The sequence below is a fragment of the Somniosus microcephalus genome, chromosome 31 (assembly GCF_052327205.1).
Source record: "Somniosus microcephalus isolate GS21.2 chromosome 31, FLI_Smic_1.0, whole genome shotgun sequence".
NCBI lineage: Eukaryota > Metazoa > Chordata > Chondrichthyes > Squaliformes > Somniosidae > Somniosus > Somniosus microcephalus.
In genome coordinates this window covers 22,493,373-22,518,598 of record NC_141017.1, presented here as the reverse complement: position 1 = coordinate 22,518,598, position 25,226 = coordinate 22,493,373, and the positions used below count along the sequence as shown (strand labels likewise).

Genomic DNA, 25,226 nt, shown 5'->3' with positions numbered 1-25,226 from the left:
ATGTAAAAGAAAAGAAAGACTTGCATTTATATAGCGCCTTTCACGGCCACCGGACGTCCCAAAGCGCATTACTGGCAATGAAGTACTTTTTGAAGTGTAGTCACTGTTGTGTAGGAAATGCAGCAGCCAATTTGTGCACAGCAAGCTCCCACAAACAGCAATGTGATAATGACCAGAAATCTGTTTGTGATGTTGATTGAGGGATAAATATTGGCCAGGACGCCGGGGATAACTCCCCTGCTATTCTAAGTAGTGCCATGGGATCTTTTATGTCCACCTGAGAGAGCAGTTGTGTCTGGCGTAGGGTGGGTGCTCCCTGCATGTGACCTATTGTACGCTGCTGCTGCTGTTACTGTTGTTGTTCATAGAAATCTAAGCAGAGAAGGAGGCCATTCGGCCCATCTTGTCCGCACCGGCCGACAAAGAGCTATCCAGCCTAATCCCACTTTCCAGCACTTGGTCCGTAACCCTGTAGGTTACGGCACTTCAAGTGCGCATCCAAATACTTTTTAAATGCGATGAGGGTTCTGCCTCTACCACCCTTTCAGGCAGTGAGTTCCAGACCCCCCCCCTCCCCTCCCCCCTCCCCTCCCTCTGGGTGAAAACATTTCTCCTCAAATCCCCTCTAAACCTCCGACCAATTACTTTAAATCTATGCCCCCTAGTTATTAACTCTTCTGCTAAGGGAAATAGGTCCTTCCTATCCACTCTATCTAGGCCCTCATAATTTTATACACCTCAATTAGGTCTCCCCTCAGCCTCCTCTGTTCCAAAGAAAACAACCCCAGCCTATCCAATCTTTCCTCATAGCTAAAATTCCCCAGCCCAGGCAACATCCTCGTAAATCTCCTCTGCACCCCCTCTAGTGCAATCACACCCTTCCTGTAATGTGGTGACCAGAACTGTACGCAGTATTCTAGCTGCGGCCTAACTAGTGTTTTATACAGTTCAAGCATAACCTCCCTGCTCTTATATTCTGCGCCTCAGCTAATAAAGGCAAGTATCCCATATGCCGCCTTAACCACCTTATCTACCTGTCCTGTTACCTTCAGGGATCAGTGGACCTGCACTCCCAGGTCACTCTGATCCTCTGCACTTCTCAGTGTCCTACCATTTATAGTGTATTCCCTTGCCTTGTTAGCCCTCCCCAAATGCATTACCTCACACTTCTCCGGATTGAATTCCATTTGCCACTGTTCTGCCCACCTGACCAGTCCATTGATATCTTCCTGCCGTCTACAGCTTTCTTCTTCATCATCAACCACATGGCTAATTTTTGTATCATCTGCAAACTTCTTAATTATACTTCCTATATTCAAGTCCAGATCATTGATATAAATTGTTGTTGTTGTTGCAGGTGTTGTTATTGTTGGTGTTGCTGCAGGTGTTGGTGTTGCTGCAGGTATTGGTGTTGCTGCCGCTGTTGTTGCTGCAGGTGTTGGTGTTGTTGCAGGTGTTGGTGTTGCTGCAGGTGTTGGTGTTGCTGCAGGTGTTGGTGTTGCTGCAGGTGTTGGTGTTGCTGCAGGTGTTGGTGTTGCTGCTGGTGTTGGGGTTGCTGCTGGTGTTGGTGTTGCTGCAGGTATTGCTGCTGCTGCTGTTGCAGGTGTTGGTGTTGCTGCAGGTGTTGTTGCTGCAGGTGTTGGTGTTACAGGTGTTGCTGCAGGTGTTGGTGTTGCTGCTGGTGTTGGTGTTGCAGCTATGGTGGTTGTTCCTGGTATTGGTGTTGCTGCTGGTATTGGTGTTGCTGCAGGTGTTGGTGTTGCTGCAGGTGTTGTTGCTGGTGGTGGTGTTGCTGCAGCAGGTGTTGGTGTTGCTGGTGTTGCTGCAGGTGTTGGTGTTGCTGCATGCTGTTGGTGTTGCTGCAGGTGTTGCTGGTGGTGATGGTGCTGGTGGTGATGTTGCTGGTGTTGCTGGTGGTGATGTTGCTGCAGCAGGTGTTGCTGCAGCAGGTGTTGGTGTTGCTGCAGCAGGTGTTGGTGTTGCTGGTGGTGATGTTGCTGCAGGTGTTGCTGCTGCTGATGCTGCAGCAGATGTTGGTGTTGTAGCTGCAGCAGATGTTGGTGTTGCTGCAGGTGTTGCTGGTGGTGATGTTGCTGCAGGTGTTGGTGTTGCTGCAGGTGTTGCTGGTGGTGATGTTGCTGCAGGTGTTGGCGTTGCTGCAGGTGCTGTTGCTGTTGCTGCTGCTGATGCTGCAGCAGATGTTGGTGTAGCTGCAGGTGTTGGTGTTGCTGGTGGTGATGTTGCTGCAGGTGTTGGTGTTGCTGCAGGTGTTGGTGTTGCTGCTGCAGGTGTTGGTGTTGCTGCAGGTGTTGGCGTTGCAGGTGTTGCTGCAGGTGTTGGTGTTGCAGATGTTGCTGCTGGTGTTCCTGTTGCTGCTGGTATTGGTGGTGCTGCAGGTGTTGGTGTTGTTGCTGCTGAAGGTGTTGTTGCTGCAGGCGTTGTTGCTGCAGGTGTTGTTGGTGCTGTTGTTGGTGCTGGTGTTGCTGGTGCTGGTGTTGCTGCAGGTGTTGTTGCTGCTGGTGTTGTTGTTGCTGCTGCTGCTGTTGTTGGTGCTGGTGTTGCTGCAGGTGTTGTTGGTGCTGTTGTTGTTGCTGGTGTTGTTGTTGTTGGTGCTGGTGTTGTTGGTGCTGCTGTTCTTGTTGCTGGTGACGTCACTGGGGCGGCTCGGCGCTCGGCTGCTCTGGCCTGGCGCGCCTCCTCCCGCTCGAGTGTGCGGCGCTCGCTGGCCGCGCGCTCTCTCTGCCCGTCTCCTAAGATGGCCGCCGCCGCCGCCTGCAGCCTGGAGGAGCTGACAAAGGCCGAGCCCCGCGACTGCCCCGCAGTGAAGGAAGCGGCCGGCGCAGGCGAGGGTAGGAAGGAGGGAAGGGAAGGGAGCGGGGAGAGCGAGAGAGAGAGAGAAGGAGGGGGGAAAGCGGCCTTTTGCCGGAGGGAGTGCGGGCCGGCCCGGGCTGAGCTGAGCTGAGCCTGTTGGTCACTAGGGGAGGAGATGTTGAACAATGTTCACCCCCCGGGTCACCTGTAGCAGCAGCCTGGGCTCAGCTCACCCACTGACCTTAATACCCCCTCCCACACACCTCCCAGGAATTAAACCCCCCCCCCCCCTTTGCAAACTCCCAGAGCCTCCCACCTCAAGCCTGGCAAATTCCAAGGCAATTCCCAACCATTCCCTTTGTAAAAGAACAAGGCTCAGCACCCAGCACAGGCCCGGCTCACACTCCCTCCGCTTGTTCTGGCTCCAGATTTGAAATCTTTTTTATTCCATTCATTTACATTGTTTTTGCCTCCGGATTTGTAGTCGCTTTATTAAATTAATTTACATTATTTTGGCTCCAGATTGAAGTCTTTTTTTTAATTCATTTCCAGCAATTTAAAAAAAAAAGTCCCCCCAGCAAAATTAAATTTTGATTATCAGTGCAAAAATCAACGCAAAATTACATTTTTATCCATGCTTTAAAAAAAAAAAAAAAAAAATCATATCTGTATTTCTCAGTTCAAAGTTCTGGATTTCACTTTGGGATGAGTTGATTTTAAATGTTAGTGCTGACCTGCCATGCTTGCTGAGGTTTATTAATTTTTCATATTTCATAACGTGCATCTGGTTTCATGGAAAGAGCAGCTACATTTTTTCTAAAGCTGGAAAATACAAATGTAGTTTGCTTTTTAAGTAAGGCTGTGCTGACTTGTGTTAGTTATTTAATATATAACTAGATAGCAAAAAAAAATCCTTCTACAGGTAATATGTAACAGTTCTGCAATTGTGGGTAAGTGATTTTTCTTATTGATTCCCGGAAGGCTAAATTAGTTTAATTGAAACAAAATCTTTGTATTGAAGTCCTTGGATTGCATTCCTGACTATTGTTTATACTTAGGAGCCATCCTGATCTGGAAATAAGGGTGGGCGAAGGGGTAGAGACCAACTCTGTTGTGTAATTTAAACTATTTGAAGCTTTTGCAGGAAAGGTCAAGCAAGACGACTGTGTTTTGTATTCACACTACTGGTCTCTGCACTCCACGTCAGCTTCTAGCTGATGAAAGCCGGATTCACGAATGAGGAGCATAGTGGGGTGAACAAACGCAACACTTTTGACTGAACGGCCTCTGCTGCCAAAATATCTGTCTGAACGATGATGCAAATGAGAATTGAGGCAGGAGGCGGTTGCGAGACCACAAGATTTGTAAACCAGGACAAGGATTTTGAATTTGTGCACTAGGAGGCAGGAAGGCAGTGGAGGTCTGTGAGGGCGATGGGTGAGCAGGGACATGATGTAAGTGCTGAAGTTTTGGGCAAGTTGAATTTTGTGTAGTTGGTAGCGCAGGAGGCTAGAGAGGAGGGTGTCCGTGAAGCTGAGTCTTGAAGTAAATAAATGCTGCTTATTTATTTGACTTGATGGCCTCAGTGCATCAGAATGATACCTGGACTTCGAGGGTTAAATTGCGAGGACTGATTACACAAATTAGGGTTGCATTCCTTAGAATTTGGAAGGTTAGGTGATTTGAGCGAAGTTTTCAAGATATTAAGGGGAATTGATAGAGAGAAACTATTTCCACTGATTGGCGATTCTAGGACTAGGGGGCATAGTCTAAAAGTTAGAGCCAGGCCTTTTAGGAGTGAAATTAGGAAACACAAAGGGTGGCAGAAGTTTGGAACTCTCTTCCGCAAACGGCAATTGATGCTAGATCAATTGTTAATTTTAAATCTGAGATTGACAGCTTTTCATTAACCAAAGGTATTAAGGGATATGGGCCCCAGGCGGGTATACGGAGTTAGGTCACCGATCAGCCATGATCTCGTTGAATGGCGGAACAGGCTCGAGGGGCTGAATGGCCTCCTCCTGTTCCTGGAAATAAAGGAAGTAGAAGTGTAACAATTGAACAAACATGATTTTTTTCTACTTTAGATCCAAACAGGGTGCTGTGAGATTATGAGAATGAGTGTTCACCAGTGTGATGATGTAAGGTTTTGTGTGAAAATAAGGAAGTAATATTGAACATTTTTTTTTTATTTTTTTTAAAGAGTGCCTTTCAACATGACAGAAAACCCCCTTTTTGTTTTGATTAGTTTCTATTTAAATCATTCTTGGTGGGGAGGTTAGAGAAAGGAAGTTGCTTTAAGATACTGAGCCTGATTCTGTGAGCGTCCTGAATTGCTGCTGATAGATGCAGTTATGTACCTGGAGCACTTTAAGGTACTTTTATACTTTGGCTGTGGCTCTGGGAGAGCAACCTTCAAGTGGAGTTTGCAAGCCCTGAGTTGCCCCCCTCTCCCCTTTTTACTATTCCTCTGGGCTGCTGGCTCCTTTGGAAAAGGCTTGCGTTTTCATAAGAACATAAGATATAGGAACGGGAGTCGGCCATTCATCTCCTCGAGCCTGCCCCGCCATTTAATAAGATCATGGCTGATCTCATCTTGGCCTCAACGCCACTTTCCCGCCCGCTCCCCATAACCCTCGACTCCCCTGTAGCTCAAATATATGTCTATCTCCGCCTCAATGACCCAGCCTCCACAGCTCTCTGGGGAAGAGAATTCCAAAGACTCACGGCCCTCTGAGAGAAGAAATTCCTCCTCATCTCCGTTTTAAATGGCCGACCCCTTATCCTGAAACTGTGCCCCCGAGTTCTAGATTCCCCCACGAGGGGAAACATCCTCTCAATATCCACCCTGTCAAGCCTCCTCAGAATCTTATATGTTTCAATAAGATCACCTCTCATTCTTCCACTTCATACAAAGAGATTTGAAAATTTCTGTTGATGAAAAGGATAGATTGAATCAGACTGGTTCTAGTCTTCTCCTTCTTAGGCAGTCCCTCGGAACCGAGGACAACTTGCTTCCACATTAAAAATGAGTTCTCAGGTGACTGATGAGTCCAATGCGGGACCTACAGTCTCTGTCACAGGTGGAGCAGACGGTGGTTGAATGGGCGGGGTGCTTGGGTTGACGTGCGCTCCTTGCGCTGCCTGCGCTTGGCTTCCGCTTGCTCCCGGCGAAGAGACTCGAGGTGTTCAGCGCCTTCCCGGATGCTTCTCCTCCACTTTGTGCGGTCTGTAGCTACTGGTTCTAGTAGTTGAGAGGTCAAGAATGAGGGGCCATAGATACAAGATTAAATGTAAGAGACTTAGCATAGAGGACACAAGAAACTTCCTCTCACACAGAGTTGAGACTGTGGAACTCACTTCCAGGGTGAGTGGTTGAAGCAGAAACTCTACCGACATTCAAGATTAGATTGGCTAGATGGGTGAAGGAAAAGAGGTTGAAGGGATATGGGAACAGGATGGGTAAATGTGATCAGAACTGCGTGCTCACGTGGAGGGTAAATGTCGACACGGACTGGTTGGCCTGAATTGCCAGTTTCCACGTTGTAACTTCTGCAAAGGCAGCTCTTGGCTCCCAGATGTTGTCATAAGAACATAAGAAATAGGAGCAGGAGTTGGCCATTCGGCCCCTCGAGCCTGCTCTGCCATTCATTGAGATCATGGCTGATCTTCTACCTCATCTCCACTTTCCTGCACTATCCCTTGAATCCCTTAATCTTCAAAAATCTATCGATCTCTGTCTTGAATATACTCAACGACTGAGCCGCCACAGCCCTCTGGGGCAGAGAATTCCAAAGATTCATCACCCTCTGAGTGAAGAAATTTCTCCTCATCTCAGTCCTAAATGGCCGACCCCTTATTCTGAGACTGTGACCCCTGGTTCTAGACTCCCCAGCCAGGGGAAACATCCTCCCTGCATCTACCCTGTCAAGCCCTGTCAGAATTTTGTATGTTTCAATGAGATCACCTCTCATTCTTCTAAACTCCAGAGAATATAGGCCTAGTCTACTCAATCTCTCCTCATAGAACAATCCCCCCATCCCAGGAACCAGTCTGGTGAACCTTCGTTGCACTCCCTCTATGGCAAGTATATCCTTCCTTAGGATGTCTTGCTGCAGTTGTACAGGGCCTTGGTGAGACCACATCTTGAGAATTGTGTGCAGTTTTGGTCGCCTTATCTGAGGAAGGATGTTCTTGCCATGGAGGGAGTGCAGCGAAGATTCACCAGACTGATACCTGGGATGGCAGGAATGACGTATGAGGAGAGATTGGGTCGATTGGGCTTATACTCGCTGGAGTTCAGAAGAATGAGAGGGGATCTCATTGAAACTTATAAAATTCTAACAGGACTAGACAGACTAGATGCAGGAAGGATGTTCCCAATGGTCGGGGAGTCCAGAACCAGGGGTCACAGTCTAAGGATAAGGGGTAGGCCATTTAGGACAGAGATGAGGAATTTCTTCACCCAGAGAGTGGTGAACCTGTGGAATTCTCTACCACAGAAGGCAGTGGAGGCCAATTCATTAAATATATTCAAGGAGTTAGATATATTTCTTAAGGCTAAAGGGATATGGGGAGAAGGCAGGGACAGGGTACTGAATTTGGATGATCAGCCATGATCTCATTGAATGGCGGAGCAGGCTCGAGGGGCCAAATGGCCTGCTCCTGCTCCTATCTTCTATCTATGCTTAGGTAAGGAGACTAAAACTGTACACAATACTTCAGGTGTGGTCTCACCAGGGCCCTATATAATTGCAGTAAGACGTCTTTATTCTTATACTCAAATCCTCTTGTTATGAAGGCCTATGTCCGATGTGCAGGGTTTACCATCTTCATATTGATAGTGTATTGTGGTAGAGCTATTCCACCCTGCTGCTGTTGTCACATTGTTAACGGCACGTTGCTAACATTGATAATCAGTGCACTTAAACTGTATTTCAATTCAACTTTCTCATGCTATTGGGTAAATACCTCTTGCAAGCTGTTATAATTGCATAATGGCATGGCTTTTGGACAAAAGCAACATCCGATACCTTGGTTTTATTTGTAGTCAAACTCCCTTTTTAAATGAGATACTACTGGAGAAGAAGGGCTGGAATGGAATGTGTGTGTGTGTTTTTCCCCTATGCTTACTATGGCTTGAATGTTTTTGAAGCTTATTTTAAGAGATGTGGTTCTCAACAGCTGGGGAGCAGGTGGGGCAGAGTGAGCACCTGTCATGGCGATCGCTGCTGTTTTTGCTTTCTGATGTCCCGACATCTCATTGATGTAACTTTGCTCCGTGAAGAGATTGCTGCAGGCAGGAATTCTTGAGCGCGCGAGTTATTTTTTTTGTCAGCTCATGAATCCCTGCTTTCAGTGCTGCTAGAGTAAAGCCCAGGAATCGAGCGAGCAACGAGCCGGGGAAGGAAAACCCGTCTGTGAGCAGGAAGCCAGGAAAAGGCCACTCAACCAGCAAGCCCATTCCGTCTGCTGTACTATGCGCAACTACACTGTCATGGATTCCAACTAACTCGATCCAGACTTATCGAGGAGGGCAATTTGTACCGGATAAAGCTTCCAAATCCAGCCTAAACAGCGAGGCTCCTCCTTATAGTCTTGCCTGCCATGTATTGAATAACATACAGGAAACTTTTTTTTATCCGGGACCGACGTGGTGCCGGTTCATCAAAAATTCCGGATAACCGAAAGCTATAGTAAAAGATACGGAGAGCTGAGGGCTCCGTATAAAGCAACAAACCCTGTTGCTTAGCAACAGGTTCAGAACAATGGCCGCAAGTTCCAAGCGTCTCCGTAGATTAGCAACAGCTGCAGCCACACCCTTGCACAGCAACAGATCGAGGAAGGCAAGTACAATATGAAGTAAAACTTACCTGAACCTACTCCTGAATTTTGCTGGTTAACTGAGATTTCCGGTTATTTAGGTGCCAGTAAATCGAAAGTTTCCTGTACCAATGTGTTCTATAACTGTTTCATCACCTTTGCCAAACATATTCCGTCCCACACTAAGTCCTACTCGCCCCACAATTCCATCCTTGCTGACCTACACTGGCTCCCAATCTCTTTCCCCCCCCCCCCCCAAATTCAAAATTGTGGTCCTTGTCTATAAATCTCTCTTAGATCATGTTGCACCCTACTTCTGCAGCCACCGGCCCTGTATTCCATCCTGAACACTTTGTTCCTCTAATTCTGGGCATCTGCCCCCCTTTTCCCCACGGTTGGCGGTAGAGCTTCCGGCTGCCTCGATCTTGCTCTTTGCCGCTCCCTCCCCGTAGCTTTCTACCTCGTCACCTCTTTTTTTTACACCGTTGAAAACTTCCAAGACCCATCTTTCTGACTAAGCTTTCAACTTCCCCTCCCAGTTTCTCCGCATCCAATTTTCCTTGTGCCTGTCTGTGTTGCACCTTGAGATTCTTCTTCTTAGGCAGTCCCTCGGATCCGAGGATGACTTGCTTCCTCATTAAAAATGAGTTCTCAGGTGACTGATGAGTCCAATGCGGGACCTACAGTCTCTGTCACAGGTGGGGCAGACGGTGGTTGAAGGGGCGGGTGGGTGGGGTGCTTGGGTTGACGTGCGCTCCTTGCGCTGCCTGCACTTAGCTTCCGCTTGCTCCCGGCGAAGAGACGCGAGGTGTTCGGCGCCTTCCCGGATGCTTCTTCTCCACTTTGTGCAGTCTTGGGCCAGGGATTCCCAGGTGTCAGTGGTGGATGTTACACTTTTTCAAGGAGGCTTTGAGGGTGTCCTTTAAGCGTTTCCTCTGCCCACCTGGGGCTCTCTTGCCATGTTGGAGTTCCGAGTAGAGCGCTTGTTTTGGGAGTCTCGTATCGGGCATGCGGACAATGTGACCCGTCCATCGGAGCTGATCGAGCGTGGTCAAAGCCTCAATGCTGGGGATGTTGGCCTGAGCAAGAACACTGACGTTGGTGCGCCTATCCTGCCAATGGATTTGCAGGATCTTGCGTTGGTGGTACCTCTCCAGTGCTTTGAGGTGCCTGCTGTATATGGTCCATGTCTCTGAGGCATACAGCAGATATTCCTTTGTTAACGGCGCTGTATAAATGCCTACAGTGGTGAGTTGTGCCTAAGAAGAACGGCAAAAGAACTTGTGGAGCAGGCTTGCCTTTTAGTATTCAGTTAGTCACTGTGTTGTTACAGAGAAAAGCGGGTCAGGGTGGGGTCAAGAAAATTTGAGTTTGCAAAATGGTGTCCAGTGACTGGGGGGGAAAAAAGGTTGAGAACTGCTATGCAGGGGGCATATACTGATTACAATATACAAATTACGTTGGCATGTCTGCTTGTAAATCTTGCTGATAGATTATTGGAAGACTGATGCGAATTAGCATTCAACCTCAAAACCAAATATATATTAACCAAATATATATTAATGATTTAATATATCTTTCAACGGTAGAACTGAGCCCATATGTCAAGGGCAGGTAAAGATGCCCAGGAAAAAAAAACTCTGACCTGCATCCAGTACTGATGTGAGGCAGAGCTGTAATTTGAACAAGTGTTTTTGAAAATGAAACCAGTGTTTGTTAACTTCAACGTCCGTTTTGTTCCTGTTTTGTATGTGGCGATGGGAAAACAGAGAGTTTTGTTTTTAAATGTGGAATGGTGATCCGTGTGATCAGGACTTGGCTTGAAGGAATGGCCTGCAGGTGCTTTTGTGATGGGTTCGATTTTTGTCCCATTCACAGAGGTGATCTGTGGTGTGACGTAGAGCGAGTGGTTGTGTCATTGCGCGCTCCTCCTGTTTACAGAAGTGTCCCTTTAAATCGCACTCTGAGTCAGACAGGAAATGTTGGGTTTTTTGGGTCACTCGAAGTGCAATGAACTCTGCGTAACTTTAAGCTTTGACACCGAAAAACAAAGGCAAAGCATTGCCATTCAGTTTTGGATTCGTTCGAAGTCGATAGTTGTTTAGATGCAGCTTCAAAGGGGTGTCCTGGCCAATATTTATCCCTCAATCAATGTAACAAAAACAGATTATCTGGTCATTATCACATTGCTGTTTGTGGGAGCTTGCTGTGCGCAAATTAGCTCCTGCGTTTCCCACATTACAACAGTGACTACACTTCAAAATTACTTCATTGGCTGTAAAACACATTGAGACGTCCGGTGGTTGTGAAAGGTGCTATATAAATGCAAGTCTTTCTTTCTGGGAGTAATGTTGCATGCTTTGTCAGTAGCAGGTTGTCTCAGACGCTCCCTGTCAGAATATCAGCTCTGTAGCGCTCCTTTGCTAAGTTTTGCCTGAATTACGTGTGGCCCAGTGCTGGGGAATGGTGTGATGTGCTCAAATATAATTAGTGTTGCTCGGATTCCAGTAAAGTATAGAGAGAGAATGCAATGTTCATACTATGTCCACTTGGACTTTTTTTTTTAAAGTACAGGAAACTTTTTTTTATCCGGGACCGGCGTGGTGCCGGTTGATCAAAAAGTCCGGATTACAGAGAGGTATACTTACTAAGGTACGAGAGCCCCGTACACGGCCACAGATCCAGGCGTCCCTGTTGCATGGCAACAGGTGCAGGAACCCCAGTTACACGGCCACTAATATGAAGTAAAACTTACCTGAACCTACTCCTGAATTTTGCCGGTAAAAAGAGGGTTTCCTGTACAAGTTTAGATTTTATCTTTCTAAAGTGAGTTATAATTGGAGAGCTGAGAGCATTTTGGTCCGTATACTACTGGCGAAGGCTGTTGGTAGTCCGTTACTGCCAGTGATGCGAGTAATGAGGTTTTCCTGTAGCTTATTGGTACTGATTAGAGCACAATGTTTAATGTATGAGCGGAGGAAGTGAGTACTTTGGATAAATGGAGTTTTTCATTTTGTGTTTTTATCTCATTGAAACATGTAAGATTCTGAGGGGGATTGACAGGGTAGATGCTGGAAGGTTGTTTCCCCTGGCTGGAGAGTCTAGAACTAGGGGGCATAGTCTCAGGATAAGGGGTCGGCCATTTAAGACTGAGATGAGGAGGAATTTCTTCACTCAGAGGGTTGTGAATCTTTGGAATTCTCTGCCCCAGAGGGCTGTGGATGCTGAGTCTTTGAGTATATCCAAGGCTGAGATAGATTTTTGGACTCTAGGGGAATCGAGGGATATGGGGATCCGGTGGGAAAGTGGAGTTGAGGTTGAAGATCAGCCATGATCTTATTGAATGGTGGAGCAGGCTCGCGGGCCCATATGGCCTACTCCTGCTCCTAATTCTTATGTTTCTTGAGTTTTCAGTTTTTATACATCTTACTTATAAAAATAAAATTGTGGGCCATGTATAATATGGTGCAGTGCTGAGCCATACAGAGCAGGAGCGTTCCAGGTTTGATCAGGTGTAAAGTGCACTAATGGTTATAGTGGTGGTGATGGAACATGCAGTTGTCCATGTCCCCTGAGAATTGGGTGGAAGGTAGTGATCAGCCAGAGATCCAACTCTGAGTAATCCAGGGACCTCTTCTGGAGGTGCTTGTGGTTGCTGGGTGAGGAGTGTCTTCAGCTCAAGGGTGGTGATTGTCACAGTCAAACATTCCACGGAGCTCTGCTGTACGGGCTCGTGAAAGGAGAATGGGACTGAAAAGCTCCCACGGCCGTGGAACCCTTTCCCTAATGCTGCCTTCAGAAGAACAACTACTTGCAGTTATATAGCGCCTTTAACGTAGAAAACCATTCTACGGTGGCTTCATAGAGATGTAAGGAAGTGGGATGGAAACATCGAAAAAAATAGGAGCAGGTGTAGGCCATTCGGCCCTTCAAGCCTGCTCCGCCATTCAATATGATCATGGCTGATCCTCTAACTCAATACCATATTCCCGCTCTCTCCCCATACTCCTTGATTCCTTTTGTGTCTAGAAATCTTATCTATCTCCTTCTTAAATTTATTCAGTGACTTGGCCTCCACAGCCTTCTGTGGTAGAGAATTCCACAGGTTCACCACCCTCTGAGTGAAGAAATTTCTCCTCATCTCAGCCCTAAATGTCCTACCCCGTATCCTGAGACTGTGACCCCTCGTTCTAGACCCCCCAGCCAGGGGAAACATCCTCCCTGCACCCAGTCTGTCTAGCCCTGTCAGAATTTTATACGTTTCAGTGAGATCCCCTCTCATTCTTCTAAACTCTAGTGAATACAGGCCTAGTCGACCCAATCTCTCCTCATACGACAGTCCTGCCATCCCAGGAATCAGTCTGGTGAACCTTTGCTGCACTCCCTCTATGGCAAGTATATCCTTTCTTAGGTAAGGAGACCAAAACTGCACACAGTACTCCAGGTGTGGTCTCGCCAAGGCTCTCTATAACCATAGTAAGACATCCTTGCTCCTGTACTCAACTCCTCTTGCAATGAAGGCCAACATACCATTTGCCTTCCTAACTGCCTGCTGCACCAGTTTGCTTTCAGTGACTGGTGTACAAGGACACCCAGGTCCCTCTGTACATCAACATTTCCCAATCTATCACTATTTAAATCATACTCTGCCTTTCTGTTTTTCCTACCAAAGTGGATAACTTCACATTTATCCACGTTAAACTGCATCTGCCATGTATTTGCCCACTCACTCAACTTGTCTAAATCGCCTTGAAACCTCTTTGCATCCTCCTCACAATCCCAGCTGGAAACCATGGGAGAAGGAGACATGGAATTCCGGGACACTAAATACCGTCTACATAATTATTCACATGGCCTCGCTGGTTATATTTTTCTTTCAGTACTTTCTAGATTTTTTATTCGTATTTTAAAAAAAAAAAAAAAAAAAAAAAAAAATTTGATGGCGTAGTGTCGTAGTGTAGCTGAGAGGAAAGAAAAGCCACAGACCTCCGCAACACCATCTCCTTTTGCAGCTAATCAGGATACACGGAATTAAATTCTTGCATTTATTTAGCATATGCAGATTCGGCATACGGTTCCAGCCATTTTAGAGCATTATCGCCAGCATGCAAAGCATGTAGGCCCCTTGATCGTTCAGTGAGTAGGCATGACTCCACAACGTGGGGGCATGGTTTGTGTTTGCCCGCGGGGACCTTTGCTGTTGTCACAAATGAAGGTGCGGATTTGAGGCACGCTGTGCTGTCCCAGTCCAGTCCGAAAGCAGTTGAGAAGTGCCCAGCTACGACACGGCCTGCTGAATCCTGGTTAATGATCTATAGGGTCGGGGATGATATGGTGATTTACAGGAACGAGTGTCCACTCTTCACGCCAGCGAGTTGATAAGGAAAAGTCAATGGAATCGGGAAAGGTTGATCATATTGGGTGTCTCGAGAGTCACGCTTTTTGGTGGCTAGAACAAATCGGAGTGAATTGGCAACATGATTTGGTCACAAAGTGTATTCACCAGTTTTCGCATCTGAACGATTAAGATAAGTCCAAGAGCTCAAACGGGAGTAGAATATCCTGCAACTGAACAGCAGATTGCAAGAGCAGACGAGCGTAAAATGGAGGTGTTTGCTTTCCAATTGGGAGGTGGAGGGTCAATATATCAGCGTTCTCATGGCGCCCCCCCCCCCCCATGAGAAATCGATTTATCGGTGAAACTATCGATGCAAGCAGCGGCTGAATTAGAGAATCTTCAGATCCCGATCAATCGGATCAATCATCCCCATCAAATCTTGTAAGACTGGACGTAACGCGGTTTTGGGAAATGGTACAAGTTAACAAGTGTCAGTTTTTAGGTGATTATTTTTGTTGTTTAAAAAAAATAGTAAATTGCCCAAAATTTGTTTTTGTTTTTAAAAATGAAGGGGGAAGTAGTGTGCCGAAAAAATTAGAACCCCCGCGTCCGAAATTCATCGGTAGCACCCCAAGATGGAAGCAGGGCACTACTCGCAGCACCACGGCACTGCAGGCCTTCCTTCCCTTCTTAAAGGGAAGAGGGGCCTTGCGCAGCGCGACCCGGGGCCCAGCTGCACCACCAGGGATTAGAGTGCCAGCAAAAGAGCCCGGCACTCAAGAAGTGCCGGGTTCACGGCGCGCAGCCAGCACTCCACGGTGGGGCTGGTCGGGAGGCCGGGGGCAGGTGCTGGCAGGCGGCCAGCAACAAAAGTGGCCGCCCGGCACCTCGCCTTTAATTATCGCGGCCGCAAGTAGGCCCCCCCCCCCCCCACCGACCGGGGTGCTACCGAAGATCGTGGCCGGGGCGTGAGGCACGGTGATGATGTCATCGCTGGCGGCGCAGGGCCGCGGAGTGCTAACGGTTACCGCCACCGCTAACCTCCCACTGAATTTTGCGGGAGGCATTGGCGGCGCTGCGCCCGGGTGCTAGTTGCTTTGCGCCCCGTTGGCGTCCTCTTGGGGCGCTAATTGGAGGCGCAAATCAACCGAATTTTTCCCCCGAAGAACCTTATGAAAAATATTCTGTGTATGAATGTGGGTATGCCGTGGTTTCCTACAGAAATCCCTAAGTAACTAACAATGCTGCCAGGACTTTCCTGGCATTTACTGATAGAGTTCAAGTCATTTATATTGGTGTTGGCGCAGAAGCATCACCACACTAGATTATACGACTAAATAAGCTCTTAGTGCAGTGCTGTTGCAGAAACCAGTTGGGAACAGCCAATTCTCGTTCATTTTGACATACTGGCCAATTTGGACAGCTTGGATTCATTCTGTCGTGCCTAACAGAAATATCAACCGTCTGCTGGGAGCTTTGAACATATGGCCCAATCTTACACTGAAGGCACGTAATCAGATACCGCAGACATAAGCTTAACCCTCAAAGGGTTAGTCACACCATTTGTTGTGCTAACTGTGAGGTTCCTCTCCAGTGGAGTGAGAGTTAAGCTGGTGAATCTCTCTGTTTGGAAGTACCTGGAGAAAAAAACTGGCACGATACATTTTAGTGTTTCAGTAGTGAGTTATTCGGTACAGCAAAGAAAAGTGCATGTTTCCTGTTTTAAACTCTCTCAGTCACTATTTTTCACTGTAGTTTGCCACAGTGGAACTGAATGATTCCTTCTCTTTCAGTTAACAATTTTGTACCAGGACTTGTTAGTAGTTCAGTTCATTTTTTAAACATAATTGCATCCTTGCCCCTAGTCTTTTTAGATCATTGCTGTTGTATCAGAGAATCATAAGAAATTTACAGCACAGAAGGAGGCCTTTCGGCCCATCGTGTCTGTGCCGGCTGAAAAGGAGCCATCCACCCTAATCCCACTTTCCAGCTCTTGGTCCGTAGCCCTGTAGGTTACGACACTTCAAGTGCATATCCAAGTACTTTTTAAATGCGGTGAGGGTTTCTGCCTCTACCGCCCTTTCGGGCAGTGAGTTCCAGACCCCCAGCACCCTCTGGGTGGAAAAATCTCTCCTCAGCTCCCCTCTAATCCTTCTACCAATTACTTGAAATCTGTGCCCCCTGGTTATTGACCTCCCTGCTAAGGCATCCTGTCAGTTGTGCTAAAATGCTTAACCTCCTCAATGAAAATGCAGTGCATAATCTCCTGTAATTGGATGCAAATTCAGAACTCAACAGGCCAGTTGTACCACAGAGCTTGCACTGGCATGAAGTGGAATTCTGACCAGCGCAGTCAGACTAGCTTCAGCAACTAGTCTCTCGGCTTCGTACTGGTCATGCTACAATCAACAGGTGCAAAGCGAACTTTGAAAACTCCCAGCCGTTCTCTAAAGCTACCTGTGAACTTCCTCGAATTCTAAACCATACGTATTTTGCAATTTGTCAAATTCGCAAAACCCAACCCCAACTCGCTGTGCACGCACCTGTTTCCGTTTCAAGCAAGGCATCCAAGTAACCCACTCTGGAGCGGCAGGTCTGTAATTGTAATATTTAAATGAGGATCCTTTCCTGATATTTTGGCAGCGATTTGAAATGAACGCCTCCTGCACCGGTTTCCCAGGGCTCGGGAAACCCGGCAGCTACTGGGAGGCGGGAGCAGCCAGATCCAGGAGTGCTCCCATCGGCCCCTTCAAGCAAATCCTCGGCCGAACCCGATCCAAACCCACGATCTATCCTGGCACCCGCTCCCTCCCGATTGCCAGACCGACCGAGTCCGGATGGCCCTGTATGGGGACCAGGAGGGAAAAGTGGAGTTGAGTTCAAAGTTATAGAATCATAGAATGGTTACTGCACGGAAGGCGGCCATTCGGTCCGTCAAGCCCGTGCTGGCTCTCTAAGAGCACTTCCGCTAGTCCCACTCCCCCGCCCTTTCCCCGTAGCCCTGCAAATTATTTTCTTTCAGATACTTATCCAACTCCCTTTTGAAAGCCGTGATTGAGTCTCTGCCTCCACCACCCTCTCAGGCAGTGCATTCCAGATCCTAACCACTCGCTGAGTAAAAAATTCTCCCCACGTCACCTTCGGTTCTTCTGCCAATCACCTTAAATCTGTGTCCTCTGGTTATCGACCCTTTTGCCAATGGGAACAGTTTCCCTCTATCTACTTTGTCCAGACCCCTCATGATTTTGAAGCTCTATCAAATTTCCTCTGCTCTAAGGAGAACAACCCCAGCTTCTCCAGTCTATCCACGTAACTGAAGTCCCTCATCCCTGGAATCATTCTCGTAAATCTTTTCTGCACCCTCTCCAAGACCTTTACATCCTTCCTAAAGTGCGGTGCCCAGAATTGGACACAATACTCCAGCCCACAATGCACCCCCTTTAGTTTATATTTCCTCTCTTCTACCAAAATATTGCCAAAATCCATGCTGACTTTGCTTAAATTAATCCACACTTGTCCAAGTGGCTGTTAATTTTGTCCCTGATTATTTTTCTAAAAAGCTTCTCCACTACTGAGGTTAAACTGACTGGCCTGCAGCTGCTGGGTTTATCTTTACACTCTCTTTTGAACAAGGGTCAGCCTGATTCTCAGATGTATTCTCGACCTGACATCTGACAACAGTTGAGCCATGATCTTATTGAATGGCGGAGCAGGCTCAAAGGTGCGTATGTCCTACTCCTAATTCTTCTGTTCTTACATCCTGGTTCCGGTCATCTACTGCTGGCCGGCTGCCAGGCGGGAAACGGTGTAAAGAAAAAGATGGAGGTCCCGTCGCTAAATTTGGCAGGACCTCTGCATTCCCGGGATTTCCGCTCCCTCCCTTCCCGCCCCCAGCAAACACGCTCCTCTGCTCCCTCCCCATAAATATCAAGGCCCTAATGTTGGCAAAGGGCTAACTGTCCTTTTGGCTTTTTATTATTTGCTCTGATGCTGGCGAGGATGCATTTATTGCCTATCCCTAGCTGACCTGAGAAGATGATAGTGGGTCTTCTCCTTGAACTGCCGCAGGCCGCAATGGCATTAGGTAGGGAATTCCAAGATACAGGAAACTTTGTGCTATCTGGCACCCACGGGACCGAGCTGTTGCCGTCCCATCAAAAGTGCCGGACAAACCAGCGCTAATGTTGAAACGTGGAGATTTTGAGCTCCGTATCTGGCAACAAACCCTGTTGCTTAGCAACAGCTTCTAAACAGTCGGCCGTACCTTGCAAGCGTCTCTGTAGCTTAGCAACAGCTTCAGCGAAACCTTGCAGAGCCTGACTGGTGGGGGGAAAAAAAGCAACGAAAAGAAAAAAAACCTAACGAAACGGCTCCTGATTTTTGCCGGTGGCGTGAGCATTCTGGACAGTTAACCTCCAGATAAACCAAAGTTTCCTGTACTGACCCAGAAACGATGAAAGAACAGCAAAAATGTGTCCAAGGCAGGATGATGTGTACTTGGAGGGGAACTTGATGGTGTTCCCACGACTGCTAATAATAACTAGCATTTGGATGCTGTTGAGCCGATCCAGAGAGTGCCACAAAGCTGGCAGTATAACTTGAATTTGCAATCTCCATTAAGCTAGTACCGGCCTCAAGCCAATAGCTGTAATATAACAGTGCCCTAAACATTTCAATCTGAGCAGTTGAATCCGGTGTCAAATTCGATTCATTCTGGTTGGCTATGGTTCATGTTATTCAAATTCCCATTCTAATTTGCAAGCTTCTCCATATTTGTATATGTGAGACCATACAGTTTCAGCTTGTTGTGAAGCCAGTTGAATGAAGGATAGTTAATGTTTTTTTTTTAAATTCAAATCCCCACACACACACCATGGCAGCCAGCCCCAAATTTTAAATCCTGCCCATCTTTTGAGCTGCCAGGTTTTTGTGGTCATTGCCACTTTCCATTCAACTTTTTGTGACTTTCCAAAACTTTGCTTTTAAACTGTACGCATGTTTGTATAATATTGGCAAAGAACTAACTGTCCTTTTGACTTCTAATATCAACTGGGTAGTTGGATGCTGGTGAGGCTAGGCCCAGCTGGGAATTTGCACAAAGATTCAATTCCTTTCGTCTTTCGCAGACCGCAGTTGATCGGCTGGTTCACATTTAAGGAGAAACTTGTTCGACTGAGTTACCCACACACAGCCTTAACCTCTGAAACGAGGAATATCTGTATGCTTAACTGGTGTGCCCCTCTAAATAAAATGTTCTATGCTTTGAAGCTGTTAGTCAGATACTTTGTGCAGCACGGGCATTTCTCTCGAGTGGCGTTGATGTGGGAGTTCACACTTGGAAAAACTTTTAGCTCTTTACCCCCTAGTAGAAGATTATGATTTCGGTGCTGATTTTTTTTTTTTTTTTGGTGAACTTGAATTGAAAGATGTTTTTCGATGGTGATTGTGTCGGCAACAGCTCGATGTTGTCAGAGCAGCCTCTGGTCTGAATCGCAGGTCACCCGGGAAACGATGCTACCACAATGTGAGGGTGCTAATTACGACAAAACCATCAAAAAGAAATGAAGGCTACTGACGGGCAGCTAATGAGCATTTTTGGGATATTACATAGAAATTACAATACAGAAACTGAGGATTCAGCCCAGCTAGTCCACGTTAGTGTTTATCCTTCATGCGAGTACTAGTTTTAACCTTCTGTGCCCACCCATACCCTTTAATCCTTCTTCCCTCAACCACCTATTTGGCCTATGATAGAATTTCATAGAACCATTGGCTGCCATTTTGTATTCTAAACGCCTGCAGCATATAGTGTGTGTAATGATTTTTTTTTAAATGTGTTTCATGCAGTATAGCCACAGTTTGGGGGGTCTGTAGACTTTGTAGCACCCCCGCACTAGTGCTCTGTGGATAATAAATTGAAGCTCCTGGATTTTCGGAGCAGGACTACCCTTGTGGCTCGTTCAGTGAACTGGATGCTCTCTCGGCTAGAAGATGTTTCGTGCTTCATCTGGAACGGGTAGTGTTCAGGCCCTACTCCTAAGCTCTTGCCAACAATTGTTTCAAGTCCGATGAATTCTGTAATAACAGAAAATGGTGGAAACACTCAGCAGGCCAGATAGCATCCGTGGAGAGAGAGAAACAGAGTTAACGTTTCAGGTCTGGGACCCTTCGTCAGAACGTCTCCGGCCACCTCATTGAAACTTTTAAAATTCTAACAGGACTAGACAGACTAGATGCAGGAAGGATGTTCCCGATGGCCGGGGAGTCCAGAACCAGGGGTCACAGTCTAAGGATAAGGGGTAAGCCATTTAGGACAGAGAGGAGGAGGAATTTCTTCACCCAGAGAGTGGTGAACCTGTGGAATTCTCTACCACAGAAGGCAGTTGAGGCCAATTCATTAAATATATTCAAGAAGGAGTTGGATATATTTAAGGCTAAAGGGATATGGGGAGAAGGCAGGGACAGGGTACTGAATTTGGATGATCAGCCATGATCTCATTAAATGGCGGAGCGGGCTCGAGGGGCCGAATGGCCTTCTCCTGCTCCTATCTTCTATTTCTATGTTTTGTAGCCATTTGTTTAATAGTTTCTCGAAGGATGTGCAGTTCTGGCTTGGCTTTAATTGTAAAATAAAATGGATGCGGGCGACTGAACTGCGGGGAGTGGGGGTTGGGGGTGGGGTGCTAAAGGTATGGTTTGAATATTTGGCGAATTGATCGGAAAATATTACGGTCTAATTTATTAGCTGCTTGTGTAAAGTATCATTTGTCGCCAGTATTGCACGATACTGAACGGTTGCAAAGCTGTAACTTTATATCCAGCAAGGTCTGTTCTACAAATTGTGTCATCTTCGAAATTTGCCCCTTTTAAACATCCATATATTTAGCTCTTTGAAATTCGGGACATCTAGACTTTTTTCACGTTTTATTGCATTTTTGTTTAATTTGGGCCACCGTTATGTCTAGCAGAGTACACTTATTCTAAATGTGATCTTAAAACAGTTGACATATGAAACGACTTTGTTCCAAATGAACAGGTTTATTCCGGCTCAACTTTCAGCCGTTCCTAGTTTCAGAGCCTAATGATTGATCTTGGGTCGTAAAAGACTTTTGGTTCCTTTTTTACAACGTTTATATTAAAAACTCTGGCAGACATTTTAGTGCCTTTGCATGTATATCGTTCTTTTGTCTGACTCCCAGCCTGTTTAAATGCACCCCCACCCCCTCCTTCTGAGTCTGTCACAGACCTGCCGTGCGCACTGTCCCTTCACCTCTGAGAGCTCTCACAGGATCATGGAAATTTACGGCACAGAAGGAGGCCGTTTGGCCTGTGCCGGCTGAAAAAGAGCTATCCCGCCTAATCCCACATTCCAGCTCTTGGTCCGTAGCCCTGTAGGGTACAGTACTTCACGTGCATATCCGGGTATTTTTTAAATGCGGTGAGGGTTTCTGCCTCTACCACCCTTTCAGGCAGTGAGTTCCAGATCCCCCACCACCCTCTGGGTGAAAGAATTTCTCCTCGACGCCCCTCTAATCCTTCTACCAATTACTTGAAATCTATACCTCCTGGTTATTGACCCCTCTGCTAAGGGAAATAGGTCCTTCTTACATCTAGGCCCCTCATATTTTCATGCACCTCAATTAAATCTCCCCTCAGCCTCCTCTGTTCCAAAGAAAACAACCCCAGCCTATCCAATCTTTCCTCATCGCTAAAATTCTCCAGTCCTGGCTAGTGACGGAAGTTTTTCTCCCTTCATCATGCTGTTCTCTCTTTCATTCATATGTTCGGTCACTGCTTCATTTTACTTTTCTTTTTCTGCTGTGGAGGTTACCAATATGCCAGAACTTGGACAGTTTCCAATAGAATCGAGCTAACTTAATGCTGCTTCAATAACAACTTGACAAAGTGTGACTGACGGAAGCAAATAGCAGAGGTGCACATAGCAAAATGAAGGAATGGGAGAGGAGAAGAAGATAGAGATGGTGCAGACAAAGAGGTTTTTTAGAAGGCTTTTTGAAGATGTGAAGGGCAGCAAGATGGAAGAGAAGGGATTTGCATGGGCGGGGACACTGACCGCAGAGTTCTGAGGGGGACACTGGCTGCAAGTTCCGAACTGAAGTTGGGGTTCCAGTGAAGAGAGCATTCGAAGAGTCGATCATCAGGGTGAGTGAGGGTTTCAGCACTAGTGGGGTAAGCTCGGAGCAATGGCAGACGAGGTTCTGGAGGGGCAAGAGGGCCGTCTCTGCGACAGACTGGGGTTTAAAGCTTCGCTCGGTATCAAACAGGATGCCATACTTGTGAAACACTGGGTTCCTGTGAAGGTTGCAGGTGCTGAGCACGTCATCAGTGCAAAAATTGAGTGATAAAAGAAGGCAGGAGATTTCAGTAAGGGCCCTGGGAAGACAATAAGTGATGTGGATCCCGAAGGAGAAATGTGGGAGGTTTTTAAAGAGAGTTCAGTGGAAAATGTACCAGAGAATATGAAGAAAGACAGAGAGGCACTTAGAGATGAGTCCCCACCACCTCCAGCGTGGTTCTGAAACTACACTGATTACCATCTTGCAATCTAGTATACTGTATTCGCTGCTCACGATGTGGTCTCCTCTACATTGGGGAGACCAACCGCAGATTGGGTGACCGCTTTGCGGAACACCTCCGTTCAGTCCGTAAGGGTGACCCCGAGCTTCCGGTCGCCTGTCATTTCAATTCACCGCTCCATTCCCACTCAGACCTCACCGTCCGCGGCCTCATGCAATGTTCCACGGAAGCTCAGTGTAAGCTCGAGGAACAGCACCTCTTCCGATTAGGCACTTTACAGCCTTCCGGACTCCATATCGAGTTCAGCAATTTCAGATCATAACCTCGGCCCTTATTATATTTCTATATATTTTTTATCCACACCTTTGGTTTGTGCCTTTCCCTTTTTTCTCTCCCACATGGCAGCTGTCTCTCACTCTGCCAGCGCGTTTCACACTTCATCTCGAGCCATCCTTTGTCTCTTTACCTGTGATATTACCATCTCGTCTCGCCTTGAATACCTCTTAATGTCTCTTCATTTCCCATTTGTTCTTTCATCCCCTCCCCCATTTCCCAATCCCCAAACTGGCCTTTTAACCTGTTTCATTGCCTGCCTTTTTTTTCTCAGTCCTGACGAAGGGTTTCGACCTGAAACATTGACTCTATTTCTCTCTCCGCGGATGTTGCCTGGCCTGCTGAGTTTTTCCAGCGTCTTCTGTTGTTATTTCAGATTTCCAGCATCCGCAGTATTTTGCTATCTGATTACCATGTACCTCTGTTCCTGATAAAATGCCGCCAGGGAGAGAAGGTAGTGTTGTCGCCAGGCTGACTTGTATCAATTTTCTAAGAAGAATCACACTAGCTCTAATAATCGCTTCAAATTGCTCCCACTGCAACAACCGCCAGACGCAACCAAAGTTTGAAAGGGTGTCATCTAATTGTCCCTCTGGGTGTGTTCCACTGTTCAAGTGGATGTACAGGAAACTCTCGATTTACCGGCACCCAAACAACCGGAAATCTCGGTTAACCGGCAAAATTCAGGAGTAGGTTCAGTTAAGCTTTTCTTCATATTAGTGGCCGTTTCTTGATTCTAGACTGTGTAATGGGGGTTCCTGCACTTGTTGCTAAGCAACAGGGACGCTTGGCCTGTGGCCGGGCTTCTTGCAGCTGTTGCTAAGCAACAGGGAAGCCTGGATTTGTTGCTGTGTACGGAGCTCTCGTACCTTTTAACTATAACTCTCTGTAATCTGACTTTTTGATAAACCGGCACCACGCCGGTGCCGAATAAAAAATAAAAAAAAATTTAAAAAAAAGTTTCCTGTAGTGCAAAAATGTTGCACTCCAATACAGGCAGACTATCCTTTATCCGAACTTCCGAAAACCTCTAAAAACCGAAAGTTTTTTCGTTCAGCGTAAGTCATGCGCACGACATGACCAGAGTGGCGCACGACTTACGCTGAGCAGGGCAGAGGGTCACTGAGTTCCCTCCTGGGTAGGAGATTGCCGGGCAGTGTGAAGTAGGTACCGGGAGAGTGAACCCAACAATACAGCGGCCCGTCCGATATTCTTTTCTCCCCCCGAACCGAACCGCGGCCCGTCCGATATTCTTTTCTCCCCCACCCGACCCCCGACCTGATTTGTGGGCCAGCTTAGTAGGAGTCAGCCGATATCCGGCTTTCCAGAGAAGCAGGAAAGGGAATGAGACACGGAACAGTCGCAAGAGGTAGCCTGAACTTTTCAAATTTATATTAAATACAAATTTCCCAGTCTTATAATAATACCTTCTGAAATCCGAAAACCAGCTGGTCCCAAGGCTTTCGGATAAGGGATAGTGTACCTGTAGTACTGTACAGGCAGGCGATAAGGATTCCCTCCAGAGGCTGGGGTTTCAGCACCTTGTTGAAACAGTTCATAGCTGGGGCTGTTGTACATTTTTGTTTTGAAGCCTTGTTACTTCTCACCCTGGTTTGTGTGATTTCTGCCACTCCTGTCCAGCAGAGATGAAGAGACCAAGAACTACGGTCGTTATTCTGCAAAATCTTTTACTGTACTTGTTGTGGCAAAACTGCAACTGTGGAGAAAACTGTTGCTTTCACAAGCGTAATTGTGATATATTGTATAAAAATGAGTCTTTGTGCCTTTTTAAAAGTATGCATTACTGCTGAGCCAGGAGACCACCCTGAGTTGAGGATGTGGGCCCCATTAGATTGCAGATCGCTTCAGGTGATGCCTACAACAATTACCCTTGTTTAAACTTCTAGGTACTTTTGAATTCAAATTTAACAGCTCTGTAATTCTCCCCATATCCTTGTGGTTAAAGACACCAGCCAGGGTAGCACTAAACCAGAAGATCTCGGATTCAACCTCTGATCTGTGCCGTGTTAGTTGACTTTCATTGTGTTTGCCGTTTGGGGCACTGCCATTAGTCTTGATACCTCTGGGCGAGGCAAGAGGGGGGCGCGGTGGGGGGCAAGATCGACCGTGGTTCCATTTCGCGATTGCTTTCCAGTTATCACTGCAAGGAGTTGTAAGTCTGGGCATTTCACATGGGACCAGGCTCTGCTGCTAGGCTCTCTGTGGTCGAATAGCCCAGCAACCCTCATTGTCTGGGCTCACTGATGAAGCACGGCCACTTGAGTAAGGTATTGAAGGGTGACCGCCACCCATGCAACAATACAGCCAGCGAAAGCCAGTGCCTTGAGAATGGGGGTTATTAACACCCCCCTAGTATTGTCAC

The 25,226-nt window shown here is 46.9% G+C and overlaps 2 protein-coding genes across 8 annotated transcripts in view; one reads left to right on the top strand and one right to left on the bottom strand.

Moving 5' to 3' along the window:
• Window positions 1–25,226, top strand: part of LOC147097633 (uncharacterized) — a 165,801-nt gene that overhangs the window by 72,243 nt on the left and 68,332 nt on the right. The window lies entirely within an intron of this gene.
• On the bottom strand, window positions 615–25,030 carry LOC147097634 (uncharacterized). Its single transcript, XM_085971392.1, has 3 exons — window positions 24,733–25,030; window positions 19,920–20,047; window positions 615–2,444 (listed from the first exon to the last, which is right to left on the bottom strand). The coding sequence occupies exons 1-3, from the start codon at window positions 25,028–25,030 to the stop codon at window positions 1,056–1,058; spliced, it is 1,815 nt and encodes a 604-aa protein (XP_085827518.1). The 3' UTR covers window positions 615–1,055.